Source organism: Ovis canadensis, chromosome 12 (genome assembly GCF_042477335.2).
Source record: "Ovis canadensis isolate MfBH-ARS-UI-01 breed Bighorn chromosome 12, ARS-UI_OviCan_v2, whole genome shotgun sequence".
Classification (NCBI taxonomy): domain Eukaryota; kingdom Metazoa; phylum Chordata; class Mammalia; order Artiodactyla; family Bovidae; genus Ovis; species Ovis canadensis.
The window spans coordinates 71554506-71575315 of record NC_091256.1 but is presented as its reverse complement, the minus strand read 5'-3'; the positions used below and the strand labels follow the sequence as shown (position 1 = coordinate 71575315).

The following is a 20810-nucleotide window of genomic DNA, read 5'->3' as shown; positions in this document are numbered from 1 at the left end:
CGCTCGCTTTTTCTAAAAGCAAACCAGCAAAAACAAACTATCAAACAAGTTCACTTTTCCTCTAGTTCTTTTATTCTTTTGCTATTGTCTCAGTCACATATTTTTCCTCTTTCTGTCTTGCCTCCCCTTTGGATAATAAATCTGTCCTTTTCAGGCTGGACCAACAATGTGTCACGTGGCCTCGCTAATACAGCACATCAGTTCAGTTAGTTCAGTTCAGTTGCTCAGTCGTGTCCGACTCTTTGCGACCCCATGAATCGCAGCACGCCAGACCTCCCTGTCCACCACCAACTCCCGGAGTTCACTCAAACTCACGTACATTGGGTCAGTGATGCCATCCAGCCATCTCATCCTCTGTCATCCCCTTTTTCTCCTGCCCCCAATCCCTCCCAGCATCAGTCTTTTCCAATGAGTCAGCTCTTCACATGAGGTGGCCATAGTACTGGGGTTTCAGCTTTAGCATCATTCCTTCCAAAGAACACCCAGGGCTGATCTCCTTCAGAATGGACTGGTTGGATCTCCTTGCAGTCCAAGGGACTCTCAAGAGTCTTCTCCATCACCACAGTTCAAAAGCATCAATTCTTTGGCGCTCAGCTTTCTTCACAGTCCAACTCTCGCATCCATACATGACTTGACTAGACGGACCTTTGTTGGCAAAGTAATGTCTCTGCTTTTCAATATGCTATCTAGGTTGGTCATAACTTTCCTTCCAAGGAGTAAGCGTCTTAATTTCATAGCTGCAGCCATACAGCACATACTACTAATTTATTTGTTCTTTGAATCTAAAAGGAGGTTTTTCACAGCAGAGGCTTCTGGAACTGGAATTCCACATGATTTGTACAGCTACATGAAGCAGTTTTAACTACAGGTGGAAACCAAAGTAGATCAGGACTGTACTCTGTGAAAGGTACCTTTCAGATAAAAGACAGATATTTAGTTACAATGTGCCAGCAAAGCATTCCTCTGTTTTGAAACCACCAAGTATAGATTAATGTTTTGTGGTCCTTTTCAAATCCTTCAATAGGAAATTCCCATGGTCCAAAATGCTGGACGGTTGGGTTTCTAGAATTATGGCCTCCTCTATATATGCCAAGGAGCAAACTTCCCTGCATCAGCCATATATATGGATACAGACTGTTGTTGTTTAGTTGCTAGGTCAAGTCCGACTCTTCTGCAACCCCATGGATTATGGCCCACCAGGCTCCTCTGTCCACGGGATTTCCCAGGCAAGAATACTGGAGTAGGTTCCCATTTCCTTCTCCCAGGGTCTTCCTGACCCAGAGATGGAACTCACATCTCATGCTTGGCAGGTGAACTGGATTCTTTACCAATGAGCCACCTGGGAAGCCTACTGGATATAGATGCCTCAAGGGAAATCACAGAGACTCTGCCTTGAGCCCTTTCTTCATATTTTGAAGCTTCCTCTGGCTTTTATGCTCTTTCACCCACTGTATAATAGAGACAAACATGGGCCACATGGCTCTTGGAAGCAACTGCATTGGACCATCCTTGTTTGTGCCAACCTGCTATAGCTTTCAGCTAGTCTCTCTGTCAGACTCCAATTATGCCTTTGGCCTTTTTGGCTTGGTTTTCCTGAGGTCTGACTCTACTAATGGGCTTTTTTTTTTTTTAATTTATTTTTGGCCGTGCTGGGTCTCCGCTGCTGTGCAGGCTTCTCTTGTTGCGGTGAGCAGGGGCTACTTGCTAGTTATGGTGCGTGGGCTTCTCACTGCAATGACCTCAGGAGTGGTGGCTCCTGGGCTCTAGAGCACAGGCTCGATAGCTGTGGCACACAGGCTTAGTTGCTTCGCAGCATGTGGGACCTTCCCTGACCAGGGATCAAACTTGTGTCTTCTGCATTGGCAGGAGGATTCTTTAACACCGAGTCACCAGGGAAACCCGCGAATGGGCTTTAGATTGGACTAACATCTTTAGCTTGAGACTATTTCAGGGAGGATCTGGCTTCAGACCCAGTTCCTTGGAATCCAATGCTCAGTACTGAATGCCTAGCCAGCCACAGTGACCCTTGTCAGCTTTGGACATATTTTCTGGACCCACCAATTCCAAGGACCCTTCCCTGCTGCCGTTAAAAGATGGATAATTTGGTCACTGCTCTTAATACCTACACTGGGGATACGTGGTATTGTGGAAGGAAACCACAGGTTTCTAAGCACTTCTTTTAGCTCAGTGAAAGAAATATGGCTGATCCTTCAAGTCTGGCCCCTACTCTTTCTTTCAAAGGAGTTTACAGGTAATCAGCAAAAATCTCCCATCTCCCTCAAATTTATAACTCTGTACAAACAGGCAGAACCTGTTTGTTCCTAACATCTTGGTAGCTGAGCCTTAGGCAATCCAGTTCGTGCAGCCAGGGGGCAGTGCCTGGGGTCAGCGGGTAGCCTCCGGGAGAGTTTGCTGAATTTAGTCTTACCACACCTCCACCCGTCAGTTAATTGTTACAGAGTTCAGGCTGCTTCTCCTCCAGGGACAACTTTGAAATGATTCTCATCCAGAGAGGGCCACAAGGGGTGCTCTGCAGCAAGTTCTCAGACCTGATTAAATCAGGCGGCACCCCAAGACGTGCAGAGGCAGGGTCAGGGCTGCTTACTGGGGTCACTTGATTCACCAGTGAAATCAGGAAGTGCCAGACCGGATAGTGCCTGAAACAGGCACAGCAGGCCAAGTTTTGTGCATGGTTCCTGCTTTGAGTACAGTCTTCAGGATTTCCCACAAAGTCCTAATTTCCAGCTAACTGAAGAGAGTTTTGAGTAACTGATAGTCCATCCCTCTCCCTCTCCTAGTTATGGTGGACATGACAAGTAATACCTGCAAACCACAAGGTTTTTGCTTCTCTATCCCTTCCTTCCTTTTCTCTTTCCTTCCCCAGTGTCATTCAAACTGCCTCCTGGGAGCCGCATTTGCAGACCATAAAGAGAGAGAGCCACCGCCCAACAGAACTAGTGCCTTGGATCTATAGCCCTGCTAAACGGTTGCTACGTTTTTAGAGCCAGAGGCTAAGTGTCTGTCAAAAAGACAAAAAGAAAGATGGGGGCGGGGCAGGGGGGGAGGGGGAGGATAAAGGAAAAACAAGCAAATAAAGCAAAAGAAATTTTTACAGTGAAAGTTTTAAAATCTTAAACTGCCCTCAGGGAGCCCAGATGTCTTTATGAATGGAAAGAGCACAGAGCCAAGGCCCCTCCTGTCCCCACCGAGTCCACAGCACAGTCCACATCAAGACAGCACCCTTCCCCCAGGCTCCACCTCCCGCCCCGAATCTCTGACCTCCTCCAGGTCAAGGATCTTCATTCTCTGTGTACCGACATCCCCAAAGATCAACTCTGTCTTCACTTGCCTAGCACACAGGGCCCCTCTGTTTGAGTACCTGGTGATCCCTTTCTACCTGTGCAGTGGTTCAGTCACCACCCCCTAGGATGAATGTGATTCTTCCTTACTTCAAGGAACTTGCAAGTACATCTGGAGGGCATTTTAGTCCATTTTAGGCCTCAGGGTCAATGAGAACCTGACCAGTTGGGTTTTCAGGGGTCTATAGTAGAACATTAGCAACTTTTCAAAGCCGAGAGATAGACTTTCTGGACCACATCATCCTCAGGTGGGCTCGCCACACGGCACCACACTGTATCAGATGGAACTGTGGCATCCTGGCGCAGGAGCCCCACGCTATCGAAGACAAGCACTGCACCCTCCATTTTGCCCCAGGCTACAGGCTTATATTTTCCTGACTGCTTCTCGCCACAGTGTAGGCCAGACCCTGATGCCTTGCCAGGCTTCCCAGGTGGCACTGATGGTAAAGAACCCAACTGCCAATGCAGGAGACACAAGAGACGAGGGTTCGATCCCTGGGTCAGGAAGATCCCCTGGAGGAGGACACAGCAACCCACTCCAGTATTCTTGCCTGGAGAATCCCATGGACAGAGGAGCCTGGCAGGCTACAGTCCAGGGGGTCGCAGAGAGTCGGAAAAGACTGAAGCGACTCAGCACGCACACTGATGCCTTGCCAGGATAGCATAGCAGGGCTTTTACCTCAGGGGAGAAAATCTGGGGTAGGAAGGTTTGGGGTGGGACTGGTGGGGGGTTCTCATTATAGTGCTACCCTTTGTTTGCTTTTTTAGAAAATATGTCTCATGACATTGCATCGCTTGCATCGTTTGCATCGCTTACCCTTCCATCTTTGCTTCACAGTCTTCTCACCTGATATGTGTGCGTGCTCAGTTCAGTCACGCCAGACTCTGTGACCCCATGGACTGTCGCCAGCCAGGCTCTTCTGTTCATGAGGTTTTCCAGGCAAGAATACTGGAGCGGGTTGCCATTTCCTCCTCCAGGGGATCTTCCTGACCTAGGGATCGAACCTGTGTCTCCTGCATTGGCAGGCGGATTCTTTACCCCTGAGCCACCTAGGAAGCCTATCAACTGACATATTGACACATAATTTTAGAAACTTGTTAAAAAGGCATTACTTTGGGAGAATGTGATTGCAACCCATGCACCACTCTTTCTCCAATTCTGCCTGCTCCTGCCTAACTCTGCACATCATTTCACCCAGTTCTTCCTCCCAGAGTTGGAGCCTATTTCCTACAATCTCCCTTCACATACATCCCTGCAATCTGCCTCTACTTTGGACCATGCAGCCACTTTAGTGATCTAGCTGCTATCCACCAGTACCCTCACCACAGCTCACCACGCCTGTTCCTACTCAGATGGGTCAGACTCCTAGCAATGAAATGGTTCTTAACTTTGAGGTTGAGAAATTTGATGATGTCTATGGATTTCCAGCACATCTCCTTGCTCCCCGAGAAAATGCACAGTATGACTATACAGACAGAATGTTGCATACCATTTTCAGGGGGTTTGTGGGATGAAGCCCACCCAGAGATTCCTAAAGTCATGGCATCCTGTACAGAGAGATACAAATCCAGCGCTAACTTAAGTGTAAATGATCCTAGAACTTTTTGTGAAGGAGTTTTAACTTTGTTTTCCTGCTGAGTTTCCAGTTCCCCAGTAATTCTTGTAGATTGGTGGTATGTTCTTATCACAGTTATCAAGAGTCTGCTGAACAAATACATTTTTTTAATTGATCAAATATTGACCATAATATTGTTAAGTTAAGGAAAGGGATGAAATGCTGATTTTAAAATGAGTTTTAAGGAAGAGAAAGAAAAGTTTTTGTGAACAAACAAGAGGTTTTCCAAGGATGATGCTGGGAGAAAAATAAATCTGGAAAATATATTACTTAGGCATTCTCTTAGAAATGCTAAAAGTTATGTTAGATCCATATAATTTTTACATAATGTTAAATTTTCTAGTTTTGAATTTCCTAGCTGAGTTGCAGATACATACCCAAGAAGACAATGCATCTGTTCCATATAGAGGTTGAGAATGAATATTTTCATCTTCTCCAATGACTCGAATGATTTTTTCCATTTCTGTAGATGTCGAAGGTTTCTAGAGCATAGAAATACCACAGACCTGTTAGTGAGCTGGTGTGTGACCCAGTGGTAGGGCAAGTTGCCTGGTACCATGTCTGAAGCTTTGGTTTTCCATTTGTTTTCATCATTCAGGAAGCATTTAGAAGACTTACAGGAAACACTGTGGGAAAAATTAGCAGGGATAGGGAAGAGGGGACAAAGAGAAGTAACTGTGAAACAAACAAAGAGGATTTCTTTCAGACCTTAGGAACTCATAGAACTGTGGAAGAGATAACCAATAAAATAATTATGGTCTACATGATAACTGTGATCAGAAAGGTAAGTTCCACGAGCTATGTGTACCCAGAAAAGGGCCCTGCATTTTGTCTAGACACCCCAGGTTTTTGTTTTTGTTTTTTTTTTTTACAGTGAAACGATATTTGAAAGCTGAATAGGAGTTTGTAAAATAGGGAGGAAAGGGCCTGAACTCAGGCGTCAAAAGAAGAGAAGGAGGAGATTTAATAGGTATGACAGATTTAGTGGCCAAAAAATAATGTATTCCATATATTTTGTCTTTTATATGCCAAGTACTATAACAGAAGAAAAGCAGAAAATGCTGATCAAAAGAGGCATGGGTGTTATACAATATTTACTCTTTTGTACAGTACGTAAAGTGAGTAAAGGATGTATGTCATGGTCTGGGGTCATGCCAATATTTAAACTATTCACAGCAAAGAAACACCCCAGGGAAGTAAATTAAGACAAAATGGAGAGTGATCATGAGTTCTGAAAGCCAAAGAAAGTAGTAGTATACCCAGGAATTACAAGGGCTCTTACGGCAGACTAAACTAGGTTTGAATGTTGGTTCTGCCACCTAATAGCATATGGTTTTCCATAAGTCAGTTCCTTTCTGAGCTTGTTTTCTTATCTGTAAAATAGGAACAATAATATTTACCTTGAGGTTGTATTGTGTAAGAGATAACATGTGCAAAGCATATAGGCCATGGTAGGCACTCAGTTATTGGTAGTTATCATTGTATTTTCATTATTATTATTATTACAAATGCCCCAATAAGGGGTTATTTTTATTATTAATGCCACGGCAGGGGTGGAAACAGGATAAGGAGAAGAGAAGTGTGGCTGGCCTGAGGGAAGTGAGAAAAGGCAGCTCAGAGTGGGAGCTGAAGAGTAGAGACAAGGAGTTTAAACAACTATTTGAAAAATATGCCAATGAAAGGATAAAGAAACAGCATCAGAGTGAGAGGTAGATTGTGTAGTTATCAGTCGTATAGGTGAATGAGGTCAGTTAGGAAAGGGCTGAATTTAGAAAGGAGGAGGGACACCCTATCCTTGGAAAATAAAGACATAAGTGTGCGTGCAAGTACGGTTAAATCTAAACGAGGAAAGGAAGGAAGCTGAAGCGTTCACTGCAGACGATCTATTCCTACTTTCAACAGTATATATACATATGTATATACACACGCTGCATTTGCTGTTGTTTAGTCGCCAAGTCGAGTCTGACTCCCATGGACTATAAAGCCTGCCATTTCCTTCTCCAGGAGATCTTCCTGACTCAGGGATTGAACTCATGTCTCTGGCATTGGCAGGGGGATTCTTTACCACTAGCCATCTTGGAGACTCAAATATATAAATATTTTTTCATTATATATTCATTCTTTAAATATATATATATATTCATTATTTTCTTTAAAAATATAAAGGAAAAGGAAATAGTACTAAATAATCTTACCTCTTTTTCACTCTCTTCTTTCTTTTCCTTCTCAAGTTTCTTGTCCTCCATGTTTTCTTCAATGTCTTTATGAATCTTTCTTGCTTCAGGGTCACTTAATTCTTTTAGACTATCCTATTAGATACAACAATATTATATTGTATCTTAGTGGACATAAATATTTTTGCAGAAGATTAGCAATATTTCCATTCAAAAAATATTTAATGAGCATTAATTTTGTAACTGTGCATTATGCTAGTGATAAGGATCAGTTCAGCTCAATTCAGTTCAGTCGCTCAGTCATGTCCGACTCTTTGCAACCCCATGAATCGCAGCACGCCAGGCCTCCCTGTCCATCACCATCTCCTGGAGTTCACTCAGCCTCACGTCCATCAAGTCCGTGATTACAAAAGTTAATAAGAACAGTCCCTGCCTTCAGCAGCTTACAATTTAGTGGACAAGAAAATACTATGGTTACATATAATCAAAGAGTAGGAGCACCTAAGCCAGATCTGGTATTGGGCAAGGGTGAAAGAGAGGGTTAATCAAGAAGGTTTCTTGGAGGACATAATGTCTGCGTTTCCTCTTGAAGAATGGGTGAGGAGAAAAAAGATGGCGCAAGTGAGTTCCAGACAGAGAATGTTGTTTGCACATGACTGGCACTAAGAACAAAAGGAGGTCAGTAGAACAAAAACTTAGAAGCGGACGGACAGGAGCACAGTCACAGAGGAAGGACTAGAATATTATGCCAGGGAGATTGGATTTTATCCTGACGTACCAGTCATCTGATTGACCTGTTTCACATTTCAAAACAATCACTCTAGCCACATGTTGTTCTTGTTCAGTCACTCAGTCATGTCCGACTCTCTGTGACCCCATGGACTGCAGCACACCAGGCTTCCCTGTCCTTGACTATTCCCTGGAGTTTGCTCAAACCCATGTCTATTGAGTTGATGATGCCATCCAACCATCCCACCCTCCGCCACCCCCTTCTCCTTTTGACTTCAGTATTTCCCAGCATCCAAGGTCTTTTCCAATGAGTCAGCTCTTCATATCAGATGCCCAAAGCACTGAAGTTTCAGCTTCAGTATCAGCCTTTCCAGTGAATATTCAGGATTGATTTCCTTTAGGAGTGACTGGTTTGATCTCCTTGCTGTCCAAAGGGCTTTCAAGAGTCTTCTCCAGCACCACAAAAGCATCAATTCCTCGGCACTCAGCTTTCTTTATGGTCCAACTCACATCCTTACATGACTACTGGAAAAACTATGGCTTTGACTACACAGATCTTTATTGGCAAAGTGATGTCTCTGTGTCTGTTAATTTTGTGGCTGCAGTCACTGTTCGCAGTGATTTTGGAGACCAAGAGAATAAAATCTGTCACTGCTTCTACTTTTTCCCCTTCTGTTTGCCATGAACTGATGGAATCATGATCTTAGTTTTTTGAATGGTGAATTTTAAGCCAGCTTTTTCACTCTCATCTTTAACCCTCATCAAAAGGCTCTTTAGTTCCTTTTCACTTTCTGCCATTAGAGTGTTACCATCTGCATATCTGAGGTTGTTGATATTTCTCCAGGCAATTTTGATTTCAGCTTGTCACTCATCCACCCTGGCATTTCGTGTGATGTACTCTGCATAGAAGTTAAATAAGCAGGGTGTCATACTCCTTTCCCAACTTGGAAACAGTCAGTTGTTTCATGTCTGATTTTAACTGTTGCTTCTTGACCTGCATATAGGTTTCTCAAGAGACAGTTAGGTGGTCTGGTACGCCCATCTCTTACAGAATTTTCCATATATTTGTTGTGATCCACACAGGCAAAGGCTTTGGCATAGTCAATGAAGCAGAAGTTTTTCTGGAACTTCCTTGCTTTCTCCATGATCCAACAGATGATGGCAATTTGATCTCTGGTTCCTCTCTCTGCCTCTTTGAAATCCAGCATGTATATCTGGAAGTTCTCAGTTCATATACTGCTGAAACCTAGCTTAAAGGATTTTCAGCATAACCTTGCTAGCATGTGAAATGAATGCAATTGTGTGATAGTTTGAACATTCTTTGGCATTGTTCTTTGGGATTAGAATGAAAACTGACTTTTTCCAGTCCTGTGCCCACTGTTCAGTTTTCCAAATTTGCTGACATCCTGAGTGCAGAACTTTCACAGCATTATCTTTTAGGATTTTAAACAACTCAGCTGGAATTCTGTCACCTCCAATAGCTTTGTTCGGAGTAATGCTTCCTACTGCCCACTTGACTTTACACTCCAGGATGTCCAGCTCTAGTTGAGTGATCACATCCTTGTAGTTATCTGGGTCATTAAGACTGTTCTTATATAGTTCTGTGTATTCTTACCATCTCTTCTTAATCTCTTCTGCTTCTATTAGGTCCTTACTGTTTCTGTCCTTTATCATGCCATCCTTGGGTGAAATGTTCCCTTGATTTTCTTGACAAGATCTCTAGTACTTCCAATTCTAATGCTTTCCTATTTATTTGCATTGTTCATTTAAGAAGGCCTTCTTATCTCTCCTTGTTATTCTTTGGAACTCTGCATTCAGCTGGATACATCTTTCCCTTTCTCCCTTGCTTTTCGCTTCTCTTTCCTCAGCTATTTGTAACGTCTCCTCAGACAACTACTTTGCCTTATTGCATTTCTTTTTCTTTGGGATGGTTTTGGTCACTGCCTCCTGTACAGTTTTACAAAGCTCTGTTCATAGTTCTTCAATCACTCTATCAAATCTACTCCCATGAATCTATTCATCATCTCCACTGTATAATCATAAGGGATTTGATTTATTTCATACCTGAATTACCTAGTGGTTTTCCCTACTTTCTTCAATTTAAGCCTGAATTTTGCAATAAGGAGTTCATGATCTGAGCCATAGTCAGCTCTCTAGGACTTGTTTTTGCTGACTGTATAGAGTTTCTCCATTTTTGGCTGCAAAAAACATAATTGATCTGATTTCCATTGGCCATGTGGTGATGTCCACGTGTAGAACTGCCTCAGGTTATTGGAAAAGGGTGTTTGCTATGACCAGGGCATCCTCTTGACAAAACTCTGTTACCCTTTTCCCTGTTTCATTCTGTACTCCAACGCCAAACTTGCCTATTTTTCCTGGTGTCTCTTGACTTCTTACTTTTGCATTTCAATCCTCTATGATGAAAAGGACATCCCTTTTTTGGTGTTAGCCGTAGATGGTGTTGTAGGTCTTCAGAGAACTGGTCGACTTCAGCTTCTCCAGCATCAGTGCTTGGGACATAGACTTGGATTGCTGTCATGTTGAATGGTTTGCCTTGGAAACAAACTGAGACCATTCTGCCATTTACAAGGTTGCACCCAAGTACTGTAATTCAGATTCTTTTGTTGACTATTAGGGCTATTCCATTTCTTCTAAGGGATTCTTGCCCACATTATTAGATATAATGGTCATCTGAATTAAATTCACCCATTCCTGTCCATTTTCATTCACTGATTCCTAAGATGTCAATGTCCACTCTTGCCATCTCCTGCTTGACCACATCCAGTTTACCTTGATTCATGGACCTAACATTCCAGTTCCTATGCAATATTGTTCTTTACAGCATCGGGCTTTACTTTCACCAGCAAACACATCCAGAACTGAGTGTCATTTCCACTTTGGCCTAGCTGCTTCATTCTTTCTGGAGCTATTAGTAACTGCCCTTTGCTCTTCCCCAGTAGGATATTGAACACCTTCAGACCGAGGGGGTTCATCTTCCAGTGTCCTATTTTTTTGCCTCTTCATACTGTTCATGGGGTTATCCAGGCAAGAATGCTGAAGCGGTTTGAAGTGATTCCCCTTCCCCCGTGGACCACATTTTGTCAGCACTCTCCACCATGACCTGTCCATCTTGGGTGGCCCTACATAGTGTGGATCACAGTTTCATTGAGTTACACAAGGCTGTGACTCATGAAGGAGCAAAATAAGTAAGTAGCTGAATTTGTGGATCTGGAGATTGGAAGGCTGTTGGTTATAGATAGAGATTTAACAGTTATCTGCATTTATTTAAAGCCAAGAAAGTAGATTATATTGCCAAAGGAGAACTTGTGAAATGACTAGGGGACAAGGCCTTATTTGGACAGGAACCTAGTCACAAAAAGGGTCAGGGAAGAAAGAGACTGGAAAGGAGGCTAAAAGTTGCCTCAGAAGCATGAAAGGGTCACAGGGAAAGCCAAAAGTGAAGAGAGAAGGAGTCAACAGTGCTGAATACCCAGTGGAGTCGGCACAAATATTGACTAAAGACTGTCCTTCAGAAGTTTACTGCAGCAATATTTATAAAACAAAGATATACATAAGCTCAATACCCACAATAGAAAAATGCCATTAAAAAATGTAGTATAAACTATACAAGATATTTTATAGCAATTTTAAATTATGCTGTAGCATTATGTACATAGTATAGAAAAATAGTATTTTAGGATGTTTTTCCAAAATGAAAATACTTTTCCTGATAACACACTATTGCTATGAAATATTTGAAACATTACAGAGAAATTAATAATCTCAACCCTCAGAGGTAACAACTTGAATCACTTTGTTGAATATTCTCGTCTGCTTTATCCACATATAAACACATTCATACAAATGAAATAATAAATGTTATGTTCCTTCATCTGCTTTTCTCAATAGCATATCATGGGTGATTCTTATTTCACTATATAACCATCTATTTTATCTGTATGGAATTCTACTACTTGAACATATCATAATTTATGAAAGCAATTTTCTATTGATCAGTATCTATATTGTTTCTTATATTTTGTTATAAATAATACTGTAATATTTTTATATAGACATAGGTTCAAATTATCAGATAGGCTACATAGTTATATTTAAACTTTAAAAGAAATAAGAGATTGAAACTATGAAAGATTACAAAAATAATCAGACTTGAAAAAGAACCAAATAGAACTTGAACAATTAAATTTCAAACTCAACAGAAAGCTTTAAGAGCAGATTAAACTCAGCTAAAGAGCAAATCAGTGAACTGGAAATTAAGTCAGAAGAAATCATCCAGGAATCAATGCAGGGAGGCAAAGAGACAGAAAATATAAAGAATTAAAAGACATTGGGGACAGATTCCAATATATATCCATTCAGAGTTACAGAAGGAAGGGAAAGAGAAAATACAGTAGAGACAATAATTGAACAGTTGATGACTGAGAATTTTCCAAATCCAATGAAAGACACCCAGCCAAAGATTCCGAAAACCAAGAGAATCCCAAGTAAAATATGAAAAGAAAAACTTCATCCACATTTATCAGAGTGAAGCTGCAAAATGCCAAAGTAAAAAAGAATATCTTAAATGCAACCAGAGAGATGATCTTCAAAAGAATTGACAGCTGGATTTTTGTTTATTTATTTATGCCTGAGCTGGGTCTTCCTTTCCACATGGGCTCTTCTCTAGTTGCAACGACTGGGGGTTACCCTTCGCTGCAGTGCACAGACTTATTGCCTGGCTTCTCTTGTTGCAGAGCACGGGCTCGAGGGTGCACAGAGCACAGGCTCAGCAGTTGCGGCGCAAAGGCTTAGTTGCTCCGCAGCGTGTGGGATCTTCCCACACCAGGGATCGAACCCATGTCTCCTGCACTGGCAGGTGTATTATTCACCACTCAGCCACAAAGGAAGTCTGGCAGCTGGATTTTCAATCGTCAGTTTGGTAACAATAAAACCCGGAAAACAGTGGAAACAGTATCTTCTATGTGCAGAGAGAAAATCATCCTAGAATTGTATACACAGCAAAAAATTTAAGAATGAGGGTGAAAAAAAGACATTTTTCAGACAACCGAAAATTGAGTTTGCCTTCAGCAGGTCCTCACTAATGAAAATTCTAAAGATTAAGGCAGAAGGAAAGAGGAGAAGAATAATTCAATGCAATTAGATAAGAAAAAGCAATTAAAGGCATAATAATTGGGGGGGGGGGGAAGAGGTAAAACTATTTCTATGTGTAGGTGGTTTAATTGAATATCTGGAGAACCCAAAAGAATTTATTGAAAAAACTATTAAAATAAGAAGATAATTTAGTAGTCACCATACAAAAAATTAAAATACAGAAATCAGTAATATATACACAGTTACCAATTAGAAGGTATAATGGAAAAGAAGATTCCATTTAAAATATCGAAAAATAAAATATTCAAGCCTACCTTACAAGAAATATGCAAAATGAGAAAACGATAAAACATTATTAAAAGGCATACAGGTGGACATCCTATCAGCCATATTCTTCACAGGACTACTCAACAGCATAAAGTGTGTTCTAAGTTAGTATATAAGTTTAATATCACCTGAGTTTTAAAGAATCATATATTTTCTAGAGGGAGATTATATAGAAGAATAAATAAACAAGAGTAGCCATCAAACACCCGAAAAAGATTAGTGAGGAAGTGCTGGCCCTACCAAATATAAAAGTGTATCATAAGGCCTCAATAATTAAAAGACTGTGGTGATGACTAATGAATTGACAGATCAATATAAAATAATAGAAAACCTAGACACAGACTTAGGTTGAATATAGCTAGTTTCAAATGTTAGAAATACCGTAATATAGAATAGTGGGAAATACTATAATGTGGAGGACGTATCAGCCTTTTCCTACAAACTCAAAGACTGAGCTAGGACCAGAAGCTAGGAAAAAAGCTACAAGGAAACGTCTATCATTTTGTTCAATAAAAGAATAATGTTCTAATAGTCACTGCTCACCAAAAACAAATGGACTAACTCTGAAAGTTCTCTATCCCTTCAGATACTCAAACACAGACCTAACGATCAACTGTGTAGGTGTTACACTAAGTTTCATGCATCTGATGGTTGGTTGAATTCAACGACCTTTAAAATCCTTTCTGTTCTTAAGTCTTTGTGATTCTGTTTAGGTCTTGAATTTTTTCCTAGATCTGAAGTGCAGCCAAGATCATATCTATGGTACTTAATTAAGTTTCTAAAATTGTATTGTAATTTAAGATGTATAATGTTAATGAAATCATTCAGTGGTTAATTCAAAATAATTCTGGCCAAGATCTGGGCAGCAAAGAAAAAATGAGTATTTGTTAAGGGTGTACAACTTAGAGAGATGGTGTCTGTTTTCAGTGTTTAAATGTAAAATAAGGAGTTCCCTGGTAGTCTAGTGGTTACGATTCAGAGCTTTCATTGTTGTGGCCCAGGTTCAACCCCTGGTTGGGGAATTCCCACAAGCCACATAGTACAGCCAAAATTTAAAAAATAAATCTTTTTTTTAATAAATGTAAAACAGAAGTCCTGCAAGTGTATAGACAGAAACTTCCTTCTTAGACCCAAGAGCATTGACATATATGCCATCAGATCATACCCGTATAGTTTACAGCTTCAGTAGCAACAGGAGCTTCTTCAGACTTTGCTGGAGACGAACTCCATCAAACAGACTGAAGTAAAAATAAACATTTGTGACTGCCATTGTGTGCTCAGTTGCTCAGTTGTGTCTGACTCTTTGCAACTCGATGGACGGTAGCCTGCCAGGCTCCTCTGTCCATGAGGATTCTCCAGACAAGACCTCTGTCCATGGGGATTCTCCAGGCAAGAATACTGGAGTGGGTTGTCATGCCCTCCTCCAGGGACTGAACCCAGGTCTTCCACATTGCAGGTGGATTCTTTGCCAGCTGAGCCACCAGGGAAGCCATTAGGTACATGATATTCATTGACTTGGGATCCTCAGTTAACAGGTGGTTAAAACTACAGGATTAACATAGCAGTGTGGAGAGTGTTGAATGAGAGGGGAAATAAGCCAAGGAAAGAATATCAACATTTAAGAGGCAGGCAGAGGTGGAAGACTACATGAAAAGAAAGCAGTAGGAGAAAGATGGAATTTTTGTCTTGTAAAGAGAGATGACCAAAAAAGTGAATGGTTAACAGGATCAAATGCTACAGAGAAGTCAGGTTAAATACGGAATTGGGAGACACCTGGATCTGACAATAAGATCACTGGGGGACTTTACATAGAGTTTTAAGAAAAGTGATTGTGCTAGGAAGGAGGGAAAGAAATCATAAAGGAGGAGAAAAAATCAAAGGACATATTTTCTCAGATGGGAGAGAGATCGTGATTATAGATTGCTAATACACTGATAAAATGGAATCATTAGAGAGGAAGGCATTAAAGATACTAAAGAAAGACGACAATGCACATGAGATTAAGTACCCAAAGGAAGACATAACCTTGGATGGGAAGACAGACTAAATGGAGAAGGAGGGGTGTGGGCAGAAGCAGAGAAGTCTGAGGCGATGCCTCAGGAAGTGGCAGGGCAGCTCCCCTCTGTAATACGCTGTGCCTCGCTCAGTCGCGTCCCACTCTTTGTCACCCTCTGGACTATACAGTCTGTCAGGCTCCTCAGTCCATGGGATTTTCCAGGCAAGAATACTGGAGTGGCTTGCCATATCCTAGGAGGCAAAATCACCCTCCAAGAAAGTGAAAAGAGGTGTTTGGGTGAGGACTCTCTTCTTTAGAAGAGAGAAGACCTGCCAGTGCTCTTGGTCAGAACCCAAATTATCAGAGAGTAAATGAATGAGGATTCAAAACATTTTTTGGAAAGAGTCAAGGCGCTCTTATCTACTGAAATACAGGAAAAGCGTGAATGATGACCAGTGCTAACCCATGGCAAATACCTCTTCTCCAAGTAGCTGCTGTTTCTCTTCATCTGTCAGTAACTGAATTTTTCTGCCTTTGAGGCCAGAAAGGAGGTAAGAGGACGTGGTGATCCAATCATAACATTCTCTCTGAGAAGAGACAAAAGATAATCATTAAATAGAAAAAATCAGATTATACCAACTCATTTATTCACTTACTCCTACTGAGGAACCGCTAAGAGTAAGTCCTCTAAATATAACTCCATTCAATTAACTTTGTATCAGTTCAGTTCAAAGATTTGTGCAGAAATGATTTTCTGTTAATATAGACCTAAATCATATCATGTTATCAACAGGGTTTGGGATCTGGGTTGAAATGGGACAAGTAGTGAAGTGCTATAAAATTAGAGGCAGAAAGGCTGTTGGATTTACTAAGGTCTAATGACTTGTCCCAATAAATGTTATGCAACTGACCACGGTCAATTACAATTATATGACAATAACAGCACCAAACACTTATGTAGCACTCTGTTCTATGCATTGTACATTACTAACTCATTCAATCCTCATTATGAGACTATTACTAGCCTCATTTTTTAAGATGAGGAAACTGAGGAATAGAACAGTTAAATATCTCACTCAAGGTCACATATATATTTACGCACTGTGCTTAGATTCTAATCCAGGTGGCCAGGGCTCCTAACGATTACAAAAATATTACTTCCTCTGCCCCCAATAAAGTGATAAAGTTGAAGCACTTTTTTAGAAAAGGAGCTCATCTCTCATCTATCAAGATAACACGATTGGTCCACAGCAGGTCTTACTCCCACAAAGGGAACAGAAAAACTACCTTTACTAAGATCTCCTACGAGCTAAGCTTTGGATTCAGTGTTTAAAAGATGCGTTATTCCTTATTAGTGAGAAAAAGCAGAGGGAACTAGGAAGCATTATTTTCTCTGGGGAAGGGGATTTGGTCATTCACACCATCAAAAAAAAAAAAAAAATTGCACCATGTGGGGAAATAATTATCCACTTTAGGTCCTTGAAACAAACCACGCTGCTGCTGCTGCTAAGTCGCTTCAGTTGTGTCTGAATCTGTGCGACCCCATAGATGGCAGCCCACCAGGCTCCTCTGTCCTTGGGATTCTCCAGGCAAGAATACTGGAGTGGGTTGCCATTTCCTTCTCCAGTGCATGAAAGTGAAAAGTGAAAGTGAAGTCGCTCAGTCCGACTCTTTGAGACCCCCATGGACTGCAGCTTACCAGGCTCCTCCGTCCATGGGATTTCCCAGGCAAGAGTACTGGAGTGGGGTGCCATTACCTTCTCTGAAGCAAACCATAAAAAGTAGTAATATGTCTCATATTTTTCTCATGATTAAACTTTTATTGTGGAATTATTGTGGAAAATCAGAGCCAAAATTTTTTTTAAAATCTAATCCAAACCCTTGCCTTATAAATAAGGAATAGAAGCCTCTTCAGATAAATAAGTTTACCACAGCTCTGTTAACATCACTAAGTTTAAATTTTGCATTCAAAGAGTTAGGTCAATGTCTTACTGCATATCAGAAAGAGGATCAAACAAGGGAGATGAAAGTATTGGGTTCTAGTCCTTAGTTCTTCTAATTGGTGTGGCTTCTTGAGTAAACTCTTATAGTCTTCATCTATTAAAAACAGATGAAGCTATTCATTTATTCTAGATGACCCCTATGTACTGGGGAGCTGGTAAAACATTTATTGGGGGGGGGATCCCTAATTTGTAGCATTTGTTGAATTCCAAAATATATACTCTCATAGGGAAATTCCAATGGTAGTCATCAATTTAGTATGTTATCACTGAAGGCAGAGTTGGGAAGAGGTCTGCTGAGTCAGCTCTTGTGAGGCAGCCTTAGTCTCCACCATACCACTGCCCCTAAAGATCCTTCCAGCTGCAAAATTTGATGCATATTTTAACTTTATCATACCTAGAACAAAAACATTTGTCAATTGCCGGGGTCCAGCCCCGGTGGATCCAGGGAATTCGAAGCAGGGACGGCGTTGACAAGGAAAGACTTATTTATTTATTTATTAATATAAGATTAGATTAGGAAGAAATAGTGTAGTAAGAAAATTAAGTGGAGAGAAGAGGCTGATTAACTTGGGTTACGTGGAAAACCAATAAAGTTCCAGACAAGGAGCTTGCACCGTCTATGTTAGGCCGCCGGCGCCTGTTCGAATATCGGAGAGTGCCCCGCCTTGGGCTCTCTCTCTTACGGATCTTAGAAGCCGGGACAAGTAAGTAGACACAGTGAGCCTCCACGTTCCAAGGGATCAGCCTGAAAAGGAGAGGGAGGGAGCAAGAGAAAGAATCGACACAGGGGAGGCCAGGCTTGTGCAAAAACCCCCTCTAACTTTATTATTTAAAAGGTGTTTATATACCCTAAATTTTACATAATGGAAGATACAGAGTCACGCAGGGGCAGCAGTCTTGACCCTTTCTGTATATCTTTTTTGTATACAAAAGGTCTCAGGTGATTTACATTATCTTCTGGCCAGGAGGCTTGCTAACACTTTTTTGGCTCTTTCTTAACGAATGTTAATCGTTTCCCCTGAAGTGTTTTTCTTTAATCTGCATCTCCTTAAAGCATTAAAGTTACATCTCTATAGAACAAAGGTACAGTGGGTTATAACAAAGAAGGTACTTAACTCAAAGATCTAATGTTGCTAAAGCCAGGCCTACTAATTTTTTTTCTATATACCAACTATATCTAGAAATAAAGGATATGAAAATGTGGCAGCAAGTATTGGCTCAACAAACGAAACTTTTAATCAGTCCTAGTCTAATGATTTCGACTCCTCGGAAGCCCCTACGTTCCTAGGATGTTTTAAGCTTCCGGTGCCTCCTGCGGTCAGGAGGCCTCACACAATCACGTGCGCAGCTGTACGAATCCTGCAGGCAGGCTAGAAAGCCATCAGAGGGGTTTTTGGATTGAAACACCCTTTCAAATGCAGAAGACTAAAGCCCTGAACTGACTTTTTCCAGAGAATGTCAGAAGAGTGGAAAAGCAGGCAGATTCTTATTTTTTTTTTGGCGGGGGGGTGGGGGGGGTGGGGTGGATGCTCAGGAAATTCCATGGGGAAAACCTGAGGTCTGATTAGCCTTGCCATCAGAGCTCTGCCGCATGACCTTGTCACGGGTGGAATTCCTCACGCTGGCTCCCGGCAGTCAATTTTAAAAATAGTAATGACCTTTTAAAAGTTTTAGTTCTTCAGAGTTAGTTCACCATCCATGAGAAATCAACTATTTTCAGCTGAATTGCAGTCTATAAAGCACATCCTAGACATTTTCTTACAAACTTCTGAGACATTGAAAATACTACCATAGAACATATTTTTCCTTACTGGTGGGAAAAATACCACTACGAGTCTTTAAAAATATATATTTACTTATTTGGCTGCACAGGGCCTTAGTTGTGGCATGTGGATCTTTCCACTGTAGCATGTGAAAAGTCCCCTGACCAGGGATCAAACTCAGGCCCCAGCATTAGGAGTGTGGAGTCTTAGTCACTGGACCATCAGGGAAGTCCCAATATGAATTTTTAATAAAAGTTTCATGGCTATCTATACAGTCAAGGAAGTTTTCCTAAAAAACCTTTAACATCACTTTTGATGAGCTAAACGGAGATAGCTCGGTTGCCAATCAATACACGTGGATCTCCTTCCATCAACACTCTGATTCTGATAATGTCTGATTCAGGGCTGTTAATAAATGCTTCTGATGTGAAGGGAAAAGACTAAAATTCATGTCTGGGGAGAAGGAGAAGGTCCTAAATGTTAAGCCTATTATAGAGGATCAAAAACAGAACAAAAGGCTACAGGAGATAGTTTTCTAAGTGGTAGGTCCACAGCGGTAATGTAGTTATTAAGAATCCATCATCTCCAGGTCCCCCCAAAAGGGTAACAAAGCTGAGATCTCTGAGTTTACCTGCTGGAACACTGCAAGAGGCAACTCTCCAGCACCACTCTTCAAACTCATACTCTTTTCAGAGGCCCAAATCCTGAAACTGGCGGTAGTATCTTGGGCAACATAAAGGTTACTATAGCCCAAGGTGGATAGCAGGGTCTTGATAGATTACACAGGGCAAGACAAGAAAGAATGGCATCAGTTGCAGCCAGAGGTCAGTTTGAAGGGCACCAGCCAGAAGTCTTCTCATTTCTATCATGGTAGGTGTTCGGCATTGAAAGGATTGTTCCTTCCCACATGTTCTCAGAACTATCAGGTGCTGGTCAGTGTGTGTCTTTCACCAGTCTTGGCCTGCTGAAGTTTATTTCAGAAATCTTTCCAGGTAATCTGCTGATTGCTCAGATTGTGAACAAACTCCAAGGCATCAGTGACTCTAAATCTAGACACCTGGCACATTATAGATGATCAACCTAACACAACTGAAAAAAGACATCTGGCTTATTCTAGGTTTTCAGCAGCTGCTTCAGCTGTAGTGGACCCAGTGGTTGTACTCTGACTGGATGCCAGGACTCTTTGACATAGTGTTCCTAAACAGCAAATGAAAACATAAGCAAGTCTCATTCCCAAGTGAAGCAGCTGATATGCACTGAGATCATCTTTTTTTTCAGAAATAGGCATAGGGGTAAGAATCCCAAGAACTGAGTCCTCTTGGAAGATGGCAGCCCAGCTGGGTGAGGTCTGAATGAATATACCAGGATCAGATGGGAGGTAAATAGGGTCATTAGTTACTGCACTGCCTTGATGGTCTTGGGGAACTAGATCAACCCCAAGACTTCATGAAGAAGTCATTTCTCTAGGGGATTATTATGGTAGAGTGGAGTATGAACCACCAGTAAGAGTGATCAAACTCCAGAGGATGCTGACTTAAGAGGCCTCCCGATCCAGAAACCAGTCCAGCATCATGCAACTCTCACATTTATCAGGAAGGAGCCCAAGAAGTATCAGATTGTGGGAAACCATCATTAAGGTCAAATATCAGTCCTTTGGGTTGGCAAGATGTTCTTCTTCAGGGGCTGGAATGTAGCTGGAGTGTGCTGCAAGCCACACAGCATCACAGTATG

General features: G+C 41.4%; 1 protein-coding gene across 1 annotated transcript in view; it reads right to left on the bottom strand.

Moving 5' to 3' along the window:
* AXDND1 (axonemal dynein light chain domain containing 1) overlaps positions 1-20810 on the bottom strand; it is a 73488-nt gene that overhangs the window by 4509 nt on the left and 48169 nt on the right. The window contains exons 20-22 of the mRNA XM_069546187.1: positions 15790-15900; positions 7171-7284; positions 5353-5457 (exon numbers count right to left, since the gene is read on the bottom strand). Of these exons, the coding sequence (XP_069402288.1) occupies positions 5353-5457; positions 7171-7284; positions 15790-15900 (330 nt within the window). The remainder of the gene's footprint in view (positions 1-5352; positions 5458-7170; positions 7285-15789; positions 15901-20810) is intronic.